At 39.2% G+C, this 12,862-nt stretch overlaps 1 protein-coding gene across 2 annotated transcripts in view; it reads left to right on the top strand.

The window, feature by feature from the left end:
- Nucleotides 1–12,862, top strand: part of AKT1 (AKT serine/threonine kinase 1) — a 124,521-nt gene that overhangs the window by 103,368 nt on the left and 8,291 nt on the right. For both annotated transcript variants that reach the window (XM_074291038.1, XM_074291037.1), the window contains exon 12: nucleotides 4,736–4,823. In XM_074291038.1, coding sequence (XP_074147139.1) covers nucleotides 4,736–4,823 — 88 coding nt within the window. The remainder of the gene's footprint in view (nucleotides 1–4,735; nucleotides 4,824–12,862) is intronic.

The following is a 12,862-nucleotide window of genomic DNA, read 5'->3' on the forward strand; positions in this document are numbered from 1 at the left end:
AGTCCCCTGCAGATGAGCTCTGGAGTCTGAGCAGGTATACAGGATTTTTGTATCCCTGTGTCTAGTGTATACCACATTGGATCTCTGAACAGATCAGAGAGGAGATCTGGGAGAGGAGGAATGAGTTGTCTTTGCCTCAGGTCCACTAAGAACCTGGAGATTAAGAGTGAAATTTTCTTTGGTACCATAGACCGTCTGCTCAGCATAATTCCGCCATATCTGCAAAGGGGCAATGGCCTTGTTGGGGACCCCATTCTCTTTTTACACACAGGTCCTTATCTATCCCCTCCAACTCACTGCACCTCAAAGTCAAAAGTCATTGAATACATACTATTATTGTCTGGGTTGTAAGCCACCTTCCTTAAAACTTAGATTTCAATATGTGGTGCATTAATAGCCCATTTCTTTCTTGCCTTTTGGATGAAAGAGGAAGTCTAGGCCAAGAGGGACAGAATTTGGAAAAAATATGGAAAATAAATTTTTTAAAAGGGAAAAAAAATGATACAGGGGAATACACTGTATTTGAAACCTGAACTTTCATTTCAAATCCTGTCTGCTACTTATAATTTGTGTGACCCTTGGCTAGTCACTTTACCATTCTGGAGCCCACATTCATTCCCCATTTGAAAAATCCAGAAGTTGAATCACATGACCTTAAAGGTTCCTAAAATAAATGATCCTTCCAGCTCTCTTTTCTCCCCAAATAATTGGGGAAAAAAGCTCCCAACATTGTCATCATACACTCCAGCAATGTGTGATTTCAGTGACAGCTCAAAATCCATCCAGCACATTTCTGTGCCACTTGTATCCGTGTCTTCCAATTTGCAAACCTTACAAGTATTATGTAAGGGTTAATTATTATAAGTATCAGAGTACTAGTAGCTAAGGTAAAATAATAGTAATAATAACAATAGTTATCTGTATAGCACCAGTGTGCTTGGACGCTGTGCTAAGCAGTTTTTAATTATTATCTCATTTGATTCTCATAACAATCCTGTATGTTAGGTATTCTTATCACCCCCATTTTACAGATGACAAATCTGAGGTAGGGGTTAACTGACTTCCCAAGGGTCACACATCTGGCAAATTTCTGAGACTGGATTTAAACTCAACTCTTCTTGACTCCAGACCCAGTACTCCATCCACTGCACCATCCAGCTATCCCAACTTATCATATTCCAGATGCTGTGTGCTAAGCTTTATAACTATTATCTTATTTGCTCCTCCTAACAATCCTTTGAGGTAGGTGCTCTTTTTAATCTCCAGTTTACAGGTGAAGAAGCTGAGGTAAAAAGAGGTTAAATTACTTGTATTGGGTCACACAGATAGTGAGTATCTGAGGCTGGATTTGACTGGTCTTTCTGACCCCAGGCCCACTGGCCTTATCCATTTTTGTCACCTAGCCCCCCCATAGTTTATGTGTGCAAAATCCACCAGGCCCTATTTTTAGGCCTTACAGTGGCTCAGAAGTTACCCTAAGCAAAGCTCAAGTTCTCCTAAACTGGAAAGACTGTATTATAGCAAGAGGTCATGGCTATCTTCCTAAGGACCAGGCTCATTGACTGGGGAGAGGCTTATCACCTCATTCTATAAAACAAAGAGAAATACACAACCCACTAGCAAATTTAAAACCGGAGATACAAAAATGAAGGACTTTTCTTCAGATACCTCCCATCCTCCTGGCCTACATCCTGCTTATTTCCCTGACTATTCAGCTCCCCAGACCTTAGGACAGAAATATTCTGACCTGAGGCCTCTGGGGAGTAGTAGGAGAGTGAGAGGGGAAGAATTATCCAAAGAATGAAAAACTGATCTGTTGGAAACTTATATTTCATCTTTCTCATGCTATACCTGAATCCAAAGGGTTTGCTTTGAGGATTAGATTGTCTTAATTATTAGTTATTATTAATAATTATTAATTATCTTCTACCAGTTTGTCAACTTTCCTTCATGTTTGAGTGTCACATCTTATACTCCCATGTAATTATTTTTGAACCACGTGAAAAATAAATTGCTCCTTCTCTATCAGAAATGAATATTGTTGTACTTCTGGTGATTCTGCTTACTCCATTGGTGACCACACAAAAATTCAGTGATTATGGTAGGAAAAAAGCTAAAAGAGCCATTTCTCAGTGGACAAATAGCCAGAGGTAATACATGGGTAGGTTTCAAAGGAAGAAATTAATGTTATTAACAATTACATACCAAAAAAAAATTCAAATTACTAATAATTAAAGAAATGCAAATTACAGCAACTCTTTAAATTTCTACTTCAAATCCATCAGGCTGGCAAAGCTGATACAAAAAAAAAAAAAAGAAAGAAAAAAAAGAAAAAGAAAAAAAAATGAGAACTGTTGGAAGGACCTTGGGAAAGGAGACATACTAGTAGATTATTGGTGAAGCTGTGAATTGGTTCAGCCATTCTGAAAAGCAATTTGGAATTGTGCTCCAAAAGTTACTAAATTTGACCCAGTGTAACTATAAGCCCGTACCCCAAGGAGATAAAAGAAAAGAGAGGATTAATAGGTACAGAAATATTTGTAGCAATTCTTTTTCTGGTGGCAAAGAATTGAAAATTAAGCAGGTGCCCATCAATTACTCGATGACTGAACATATTATAGTATGTGAGTATAGTGGAATTCTATTGTGCTATAAGAAAGAACAAAAGGAATTATTTTAGAGAGAAAAAAAAGAAAAACCTTGGGAAGGCATGTATGAGCTGATGCCAACTAAAGTGAGCAGGACTAGGAAGACAGTTTATCATACTATGAAGCCAGGATGAGATCCACTAAGCAACAACTTTGAAAGACTTAAGAACTGATCAGTGCAATGAACCAATCACAAATTCGGAGGATTGCTATTGAAACATGCTGAGGGGATAAAGTCAAAATGCAGCAAAAGATGCATTTTCAGACATGACCAGTGCGGAAAGCTTCTACCTCATTATGACAGGGAATGACTAAACAAATTGTATTTTCATCAATGTGATAACTTCAAGGAAATGGAAAATTCAGAGAAGAGCAGGAAGATTTATATGAATTAATGCAAAATTAAGCAGCATGGAAAAAATGTGCAATGATTACAATAATGTAAAAGGGAAAAAAGAAAAAAAAAAAAAAGGAAGCATGCAACTTGGCTCTAGGAGCTGAAAAAATGTATCTATTTCCTTTACTGCTTGTCTGGGGGGCCTGTGGGTGTGGAATGATACACAGTTCTCTGATACACTTCAAGAATCATGTAGTCTAGAAAAGACCGTAGAGGCCTTCAGTCTAATCCTCTCATTATACAGATGAGAAAACTGAGACCAAGGTTGAGTAACTTGCCCAGAGTTATTGTAGAAAGTGAAAGAGCTGAGTTTCAAACTCAGTTTCTATGACTTCCACTTCGGTATGGTGCTATGGTTCATTGCTCTATTGACTTGGAGCAGAGCAAAGACCCCACACTGGAAGATTTACAGAAAATGGGTACTTTCAGGTGTAACATTTATCACTGTGCCAGCCCACAAAAATAAACACACACATACATGCTATGCAGCAAAATCGGCTGACAAAGGCTTGGCTGTGCAAGGCCAAGGTTACTCACAATGTGAGGGAAATGCACTGCAGTGGCAAGATCCCAGTGAGCTTACACACTTGGAATATGATCTAAGCAGAAGAGTAACCTTAAAAATAAGGCTTGATCGAGAACAAATAATCTGGTTAAGAAATTATCTGAGTTGCTTTTTGATATCTGACTTGGGGGAGTTTCCTAATTTGGATGAAAAATTGGGTAAGGGTCCAAGTCTGGCATTAGGGACCTCAGAAGCTTTGATCATTTATATGTTTAATCTAAGGTCACAATGAATCAGAGCAATGGAAAAGTACAGGCTGTCTTTTATCATTTATATATTTATAGTCATTAAGACCACTTTACCTAAGTGATTCCATATTGGAGTTCTGTCACTTGTACTGTAACATCAAAAATATATTTCATAAATTAAAATTATTATATTGATGTGTTTTGTTGATCTGCTTTTTGGGACTGTTAAAATATTTAAGATATATAATATATAAAATATATAATAAAATATTTCTTTTAAAATATGTATTCAAATGATTAATTGGGTAAGGGAAAGAGATGGTATATGCATTTGTGTACATGTACATACACATTTAGAAATAGGGAGCAGCTAGGTGAGACAATGGATAGAGCCCTGGGTCTGGAGTCAGAAGGACCTGCGTTCACATGTGGTCTCAGGCATTTCCTAGCAGTGTGACCCTGGGCAAGTCATATAACCCTGTTTGCTCATTAGCAAATGAGTTAGAAAAGGAAATGGCAAACTACTCCAGGATCTCTGCCGAGAAAACCCCAAATGGAGTCACAAAAAAAGGGCATGACCAAACAATAATAAAGATTTTATATGTGTTTATATGTATACAAAATACGGAGAAAATATATACACATATGTAGAAATATAGATTTTTTTTAGTTACATATGTTTGTAAATGGATGTGACATAAAGAACAAAGTTTATCAATAAGCATAAGTCAGTTTCTTAGAAAAGGCCCAGCTTTCAGTGTTGCTGAGCTCACTTTTCCCTTCAGGTCCCCAGTTTCTTTACCTGTGACCTCTAAGGTAGTTCTTACAGCCTCTAAAATGCTTTAGGAGAAACTCTGCTGTAAATTTATCATTGTGGTTGGTTTGAAAATAACTGTCCTTTTTTCTCCTCCTTTCCCTTCTTTCTCTGTTTCTGCAGGTTAGGTGGGGGACCAGATGATGCAAAAGAGATTATGCAGCACAAGTTTTTTGCTGGCATTGTATGGCAAGATGTCTATGAAAAAAAGGTGGGTTCCCAGGAGGCGAGGGAAGTGGGATTGCTGAGGGGCTTATTACTGTGGGCTTTCCTTCACAGAGGATACCCGGCAACATTGGGACTGTTTCAAAGTAAAATGGGACTTTTCAAGGAAGTATCAAGTTTTCCATCCGTAGAGATATTCAAGTGGAGACTGAATAACCGCTTGTGGGGATGTTACAGGTGTGTGGGGTGTGTGTGTGTGTGTGTGTGGATTCCTGCTCAGTGTGGGTGAAAGAGTAGGCCTCTGAAATCTCTTCCCACTCTGAAGTTATATGATCCTGTAACATTTACATAATGCTTTTAACAGCTGCAAAGGGCTTCACAGTATTTTATCCTCACAATAGCCCTGAAAGGCAGGGGCTATTATTAGCCCCTTTTTATTTACAGATGATGAAACTGAGGCTTAAATGGTTTGCTCAGGGTCATCTAGTCGGTGTCTGAAACGAGATTTGAACGCTTTCTGTCCACTGTGTGTCTCCATTGTTGGGAAGTTGAGATTAGGCCTTTGGAGATCTGCCTCCTTTTTTTTTTTTTTTTTTTTTTTTTTTTTTTTTTTTTTTTTTGCATCTTATTTCCCCACTGGAAAATGGAAAAAGGTACTTCTAGGGTAGGGTGGAGCTATTGGCAAGGCTAAGGCACCCGTTTCTGGCCCCTGGCCTGGCTTGGGTGCCAGCCAGAACCAAGAGGCCCTTCGTACTTTTCCCCATTCCCTCTGTCTCATTGTAAAAACCAGGAGGCTCGGGAGGTCTTAGGAAGCTGGGGGTGGGGGAAGCATTCTATCTGCATTTCTTCCTGAGCATTAGACCCTGTTTGCATTCATAGCCTGGATCTTCTTAATAACTGGGATTTGTTTTTTAAGTCCTTATTTAATAGATGCCTAGCACCACTCCTTGGCTGCTGCTTCCAAAAAAATCTGTGTGTGTGTGTGTGTCTGTCTGTCTGTCTGTCTGTCTCTCTGGCTCTCTCTCTGTCTCTCTGGCTCTCTCTCTGTCTCTCTGTCTCTCTCTCTGTCTCTCTGTGTCTCTGTCTCTCTGTGTCTCTGTCTCTGTCTCTCTGTCTCTGTCTCTGTGTCTCTCTGTCTCTGTCTCTCTCTCTCTCTCTCTCTTTCTCTCTCTCTGTCTCTGTCTCTGTCTCTCTCTCTCTCTCTCTCTCTCTCTCTCTCTCTCTCTCTCTCTCTCTCTCTCTCTCTCTCTCTCTCTCTCTCTCTCTCTCTCTCCTTCCCTTCCTCTCTCCCCCCTCCCCATTATTTCTCTCTCCTGCCCCATGCCTTGAGAAGGCAAGCAGCGTGGGTGATGTATTCTAGCCCTTAGTAATCCTGCTTTTTCTGTTTAAGGATCTGAGGATTGTAGGGACCTAGATCCAGTCCATTCCGTAGACAGATCCAGGCCCCCACCCTGACAGACAACAGGTGGTCACCCAGTCCATATACATGCCCTGTAGACCCCGGGGCAAAGACCCAGCGAGGCACACAGAGGTGGTAGCGGGTGCTAAGTGCTTGATTGGCTGACACTCCACATCTTTCATTGCGGCTCCTGGCTCAGGGCGTGTGTCACTTGGCTTTGTGTTCTTCAGCTCTGGGTCCCCAGCTCCTGGGTCATGTACATTGCCACGAGACCCTGGCAAGCATCTGCTCTTCTGCTGGGACAAAGGTCCTTACTCAGAAATGCTTCACCTGTCCCCAGTTCCCGGTAACAGGCTTGTTTCGCTTCCTGTATTTTTTGATGATGAGACATAAGCCTCCTCCACTGCCATTCTCCAGGCCCTAGCAGGGAGACTCACTGGATGGTCACACCTTCAGAGTTGAATCCTTTGTTCCTCTTTGTGTTCTGTGGTCCAGAAGCCCACCTGCACCCTTTTCTCCTAGGAGGGCTCAGACTGCAGAGGGAAGGTAACTCATCAGCTTCCGTCCCCTTATTAGTTTCTTCTGGCCGCCTGGCTGATCCCAAGTGGAGATTCTCTACTTTTCTCCTACCACTACTAGCCCATACCCAGCCAGTGGAGTTTTATTTACTAGATTCTTCTGGCTTGAGTGTGGATACCTAGACATTCCTCTAGTTGCTCAAAACAAAAGTGGAATTTTTCCTTTTCTTTAAATAGTTTTTTCTTTAAAAAAAAAATTCTGAACTCAAAACACCAAAAAAAGAACATTTTGCTACATACAGTACAACATTAAAAAGGAGTATATATGAATCATGAATCTGCATTTCATTGTTTGCTTTTTAAAATATATATATGTAATAAATTCTACATACTACTTTTTCAGAGCTGTCCTATTTGTCTGTTTCCTTCTGTTTGTTTTTGTGCATTTACATTTTTTTTAATAATACCTTTCTTTTGACATTACTGGTGCTATCTCCTTCCCCAATAATCCCCCCCCAATTAACTTCAAGAAAGAAAAAGAAGTGGGGTAGAAGCTTGTAAAAGTTTAGCATCTCCAAATAAAACCTCCCCACAGAGTTGCCATGGATAATAATAATGTATGTCTCTATACTTTGTATTCACTACTTAGATTCTCTGGAGACATGGTTAGTTACTGCTTTCATCATCATCATCATCATAACAACAACAATAGCAGCTAGCATTTATATAGTGCCAGACAATGTGCTAAGTGCTTTATAATTATTGTATCATTTGATCATCACAACTTTGGGAGATAGGTGCTGTGATTATCACCCCCATTTTACAGGTAAGAAAATTGAGTCAAACAGAAGTTAAGCTCCTTCCTCAGAGTAAGCATTGGGAGTTGGATTTGAACTCTGCTCTTGCTGACTCTCAGCCCAGTGCTTTATTCACGGTACCAACTAGCTAGTTATCTTTGATCAAGGTTTTTAATTCTTAGTTGTTTTTCTTTATGATCTGTTTCTCTTGGTTCTGTTTACTTCATTCTCAGAATTCTCTGAAATCATCTCCGTGATCTATTTAAAAATAATATTTTATCATAGTTTTCCCAATTATATATAAAAGCAATTTTTAACATTCATTTTTTTAAATTATGAGTTCAAATTTCTCTTCTTTCCTTCTCTTTCTCTGAGATGGTAAGCAATCTAATATAGATTCTGCATTGTAATCATGCAAAACATTTCCATATTAATCATGATATGAAAGAAAACACAGACCAAAAACAAAACAAAACAGAATACCACACAAAAAAAAGTAAAAAATCGTATGCTTCCAATATGCATTTAGAATTGTCTTAGATCATTGTAATACTAAAAATAACTAAGTCATTCACAGTTGATCACCACACTCTGTTCATTTCTTACAGTTTGATAATATCGCCTTACATTTATGTGCATTTTCCATTTGTTCAACGCTTCCCTAGTTTCCTAAAAGGCAGCCTGGAATATCCCCTTAGAGTCTAAGTTTCCCCCCCCCTCCCCTTCTTCCTTCCAAATTCCTGTCTTAAGGATCAGGAAATTTGTTTTGCTTCTTATGACTTTTCCCTTCCCAATATTATATTCCCACTTAATACCCCCTTCTCTCATTCTCCACTGGATTACCTCCTGAGTTTGATGAACTTCTGCACCATGTTCTGTGCATAGCTCTGTTTTATATTTTTAAGACTGGAGTTCACCTGAAGCCCAATCCTCTTATCTTTCTCCATATTTAAATGTTCTTAAGCAACTCAGTTATAACTGTTAAGTTCTACCCCACTTTCTACTTTTTTCCACTTTTTTTCTTCTTTTTACTTTATTTTTTCTTCCTGCTTTTAAATCCACAGAACAGAACTAGTCCCTTTCCCCCCTTACATACCTCCAATCTCTGCCTAGTACTCTGTTTTTTTCTTATTTCAATATTTCTTTTTTTATCTTTTGAAGACAGAGTTCTGAAGGAACACTTGTTTTTAGTGTCCTCATTAGAATGTGAATATTCCCTCATCCTATAGCTCCTTATAGTGTCTCAAATGGATTTACCTTTCTAGGTTTCTCTGGACTCTTGGGTTTGTATTTCAAAATACCTTATTCAGTTCTGGTCAAGCATTTCATCAGACACGATTGTGGGTCCTCCATTCCATTAATGATCTACTTTTTCCCTTATAGAATTAGGTTCAGCTTTGCAGGATAAATTAATTGTTCTTGTTTATAAGTGTATATCTTTCTTTCCTTTTGGAATATTGAGTGCCAAGATCTCCTCAGGTTTTTATTAGAAGTTGTTAGATTTTATATGAATAAGGTTGTGTAAGTCTTTGGTATATGGATTGCTTCTTTCTCAATGCTTAGAAAAAATACAACTTGTTAGATGAATGGAACTTTGGATTTTGACAGTGATAATTCTGAAACTTAAAACTTTGGGGTTCCTTTCAGAAAGTGATCAGTGGATTCTTTCAGTCTTTGTTCTCTGGTCCTTATAGATTTGGGTAGTTTTATTTATTTCTTGAAATAGAGTATGTAGATTTTTTTCTTTTGTAATAAATCACAGTTTTGGAGCAGTTTGGTGGATTCTTAAATTCTCTCCTAAGTGTTTGGTTTTGTTCTAATATTTTTTGCTGTTTTGTGAAATCATTGATTTTTGTTTTTCTGCTTTTTTAGAGGTCTTATTTCCTGGGTAAGAATTGCCACTTTCTCTTTTGACCTACTTATTCTCTTTCCAATTCTTTCCTCAAGAGCTCATTTCCTTTTTTAATGTCTTGCTTCATTTCTTCTAGGTATTCATGTATTTCTTGTGGAAAATCCCATATTTTTTTCTTTGACTCTCTGCTTGTGGTTTTTAGAATTAGATTTGCAGTGGTTTTTTTTTAAGTTTTAAAAAAATTTTACTATTTATTTTTAACATTCTTTTAAAAGAAATTTTGAGTTCTAAATTCTTTCCCTCTATCTTCCACTTACTGAGAAAGTAAGCAATATGATATCAATTATACTTATGAAATCATGCAAAACATATTTCCATATTATTCATGTGACAAAAAAAGAAAGTGAGAAGATTATACTTCAATTTGCACTGAGAATTTATTAGTTCTCTCTCTGGAGATGATGGATAGCATATTTTATCCTGAGTCCTTCAGAATTTTCTTTGATCATTGAATAAATCAGAGGAATAACTAAGTCACAGTTGATTATCGTTGTGATATTGTTCTTTATACAGTGATCTCTTAGTTCTTTTGCAGTGGTTTTTGATGCCACTTGGTATTTTTTTACTTATTCATCTATCCATATTTAGTTCCTGAAATAGGGCTTTGTGCCAGGGACAAGACCCTGCTGCTCTTTGGAAGGAGGTGATGTGGTTTGTTTCTGGATCCCCTCACATTGACCTCTGCATCCTAGAGTTCAACTACCTCAGAATCTTTGAGGTTTAAAGCATTGGATTTTCAGGTCCTTCTCCAGCCTTTAAGCACATGGTTAGGAATCTTAGAGTCCCTGGGCCTAAACTGGCCCAGGCTGAGAGCTGCAGGAGCTTTCTGACAGCCCTGGTTGCTTTTAAAGCAATTGCTGCATCTGGACATAGAGCCTATGGCCTTACTTATGTTTTCTGTTGACTCTGGTCATAGAGCCTTACAGGCTTCATATATTCTGTGTCTGATCAGCTAAATAGGCCTTGACACAGGCTTTTCTGAGAGTTGAGGATGGGCCCTGCCCTATTGTCCCTGGACTACTGACTAATTTGTGTGTGTCTATAGTCCTGGAGTGGAAAACATCACTTACTCTAGTTTCTCATTGGATTCTTGATTGTTTTTTTCAGTCTGGTGTGAACTCCAGGGTCTTACTGGAATAGGGATGTGCACTCTGGATGATCTGACTCACATTCAGGTAGCCGTCTTGGCAAAAAGACAAATGCAGAGTTTATCATCACCTAGGCCAAGGGGTTAGAAAACTGCCTGAGACCCATGAACTAAGAATGGTTTTTAAATTTTTAAATAAAGTTTCATATATTGAAAAAAAGGAAAAACCCAGTCTTGTCTCCAAATAATACTAGACACTGGTTTGAATTTAGCATTCAGGCCATAGTTTACTGAAGCTAAAGTAAAGATAGTAAATTAAGGAGCATTTCTAGAATCTAGAAGTCTTACTCTTGGAGAATAGCAACTCATTGTATAATAATAATAATACTTAAAAGCTAACATGCTTTAAAGTAGTGCTTTAAGGTATGCAAAATGCTTTATATTATCTCAGTAAATATGTAACATATACTTGTGCTTTAAGGTATGCAAAATGTATTATGTATTATTTTAGTAAGTACATAACATATACTTATTTCATGTCATGCCATATCATACATTACATATTGCCACATATTAGATTATATTATTTTTATCATGTCCTTTTACATATTGCATTCTGTTCTGTTACATACTACATCATGTCATATAGTATCTTTTATTATGCCACTATATAATAGTTTCATATCATGTTACTTATATATTACATTACAGCATAGTGTAGTATAGTTTGAGTGCTAGACTTGGGAGATTTGGATACATTCAAACCCTGGCCCTGACTTTTTTTCTCTTTGTGTGACTGTCGCCCTTGGCATATTATTTAACCTACCTCACTCTGTTTTCTCACCTGTAAAAAGGGCCGATGGATATTGCTAATCGCTCAAAAAAGCATTTGTAAAGTGCCTGCTTTGTACAGGCCCCGAGCTTGGGATACTGAGACAGAAATGGAACAATCCCTGTCTTTAAGGAACTTCATTCTCCGGAAGGAGACAGGGACATAAAGATACAAGGTGATTATGAGGGCTCTCTGTAGTATAGTAAGGCTTATGAAGCATATTGATTATGGCATCCCCTTGAGGTGGATGTTTCCCGGATTATTCCCATTTTGCAGATGATGAAATCAAATCTTAGGGAAATGAAACAAGTTATGGAGATCTCTCTCATCTTCCTGGGGAAGCCAGCCCAGCTCCTTCCTAACCAGCTCCCTTGCCATCTAGTAAACATCCGGGCCTCTCCTGGACCCCTTCTCATCTGCCTCACCTTCGTTTCCTCCCTTTTTCAAACCTGACACCCTCCAAGGTTCTTATCATGAGTTGTGGGTGAGGCTTAAGGATCTGTCATTCAGATGATGATGATGGTTAGTCTCTTCCATACAGAAATAGCAAGGCCAGCTCTTTCTGCCTCATGTAAAGAAGCTTGGGTTCTGATAAGGGGGGTGACTTGCCAGAGATCCAGTAACAAGCTTGGCAAAGCCAGGGTTAGAGCCCAGACCTTGTGGCTCAGTTGTGTTGCTCTTGAAGAGGACCATGACATTGGGGAGATAACACCATGACATGCAAGTGAATTGGACTGAAGGGAGGAAGGGCTGGGCAAGGTCGCCTGCCTTGGTCGTTCCTCCAATGGCCGGATCATCAGTATCGAATGAATGGGCATAGGTGGTGATGCCATTTGCCTCTCTTTACCCACCTTGCCAGTCTGTCTTCTGGTAGATAAAGAGTTGGGCAAACGGTGTGTGGGGCTGCTCCACAACAAGCAGTTTTGAAGTGCCTACTGTGTGCTGTGTGTAACGTGTTAGGGATACAAAACAAGGCAGCCTGACACCTGTGCTTCAAGGACCTGACTATCTGAAGACAAAACGGAATGCATAAAGGGAGGCTGGAGAGGCGAGGGACATGGCACTTTTGTTTCTATTATATTTAGTTTCTATTAAAGCCCTGCCCCGGGGCAGGGCCCAAAGGAGCAAGGATAGTGGCCAGAAAAGTCGAAGGAGTGATGCCATCGTGGTCTCCGGTCACCTTCTGTGTATTGGGTACCCAGGGCTCTGGCTGCTTCGGCAGGCCCTGAGATCTAAACTTTTCACTTCCTCCTTATTAAAAATCTGTTTTGTGGAGTATTCTCCCGTGACACTGATTGTGTACCCACAAGCGCTCCTAGGTTAATGAACACCGAATCTGGAGCCGGGCGACCTTGGTTGGCCACTTACTTGCTTTGTGATCCTAGCTTCTCCGGGCCGTTTTGCTCATGAGAACATTGAACGAGTGACCTCCAGGACCCTCAGTTTGAGATTTTTCTTCTGTGTAATATCTTGGCTTTCCTCCCAGGGGCCTTCGGAAGACAGTGTTTCCGTACTGTAGGGGGCTTTTTAGCCCGTAGGG

This window comes from Sminthopsis crassicaudata, chromosome 2, assembly GCF_048593235.1.
Source record: "Sminthopsis crassicaudata isolate SCR6 chromosome 2, ASM4859323v1, whole genome shotgun sequence".
Classification (NCBI taxonomy): domain Eukaryota; kingdom Metazoa; phylum Chordata; class Mammalia; order Dasyuromorphia; family Dasyuridae; genus Sminthopsis; species Sminthopsis crassicaudata.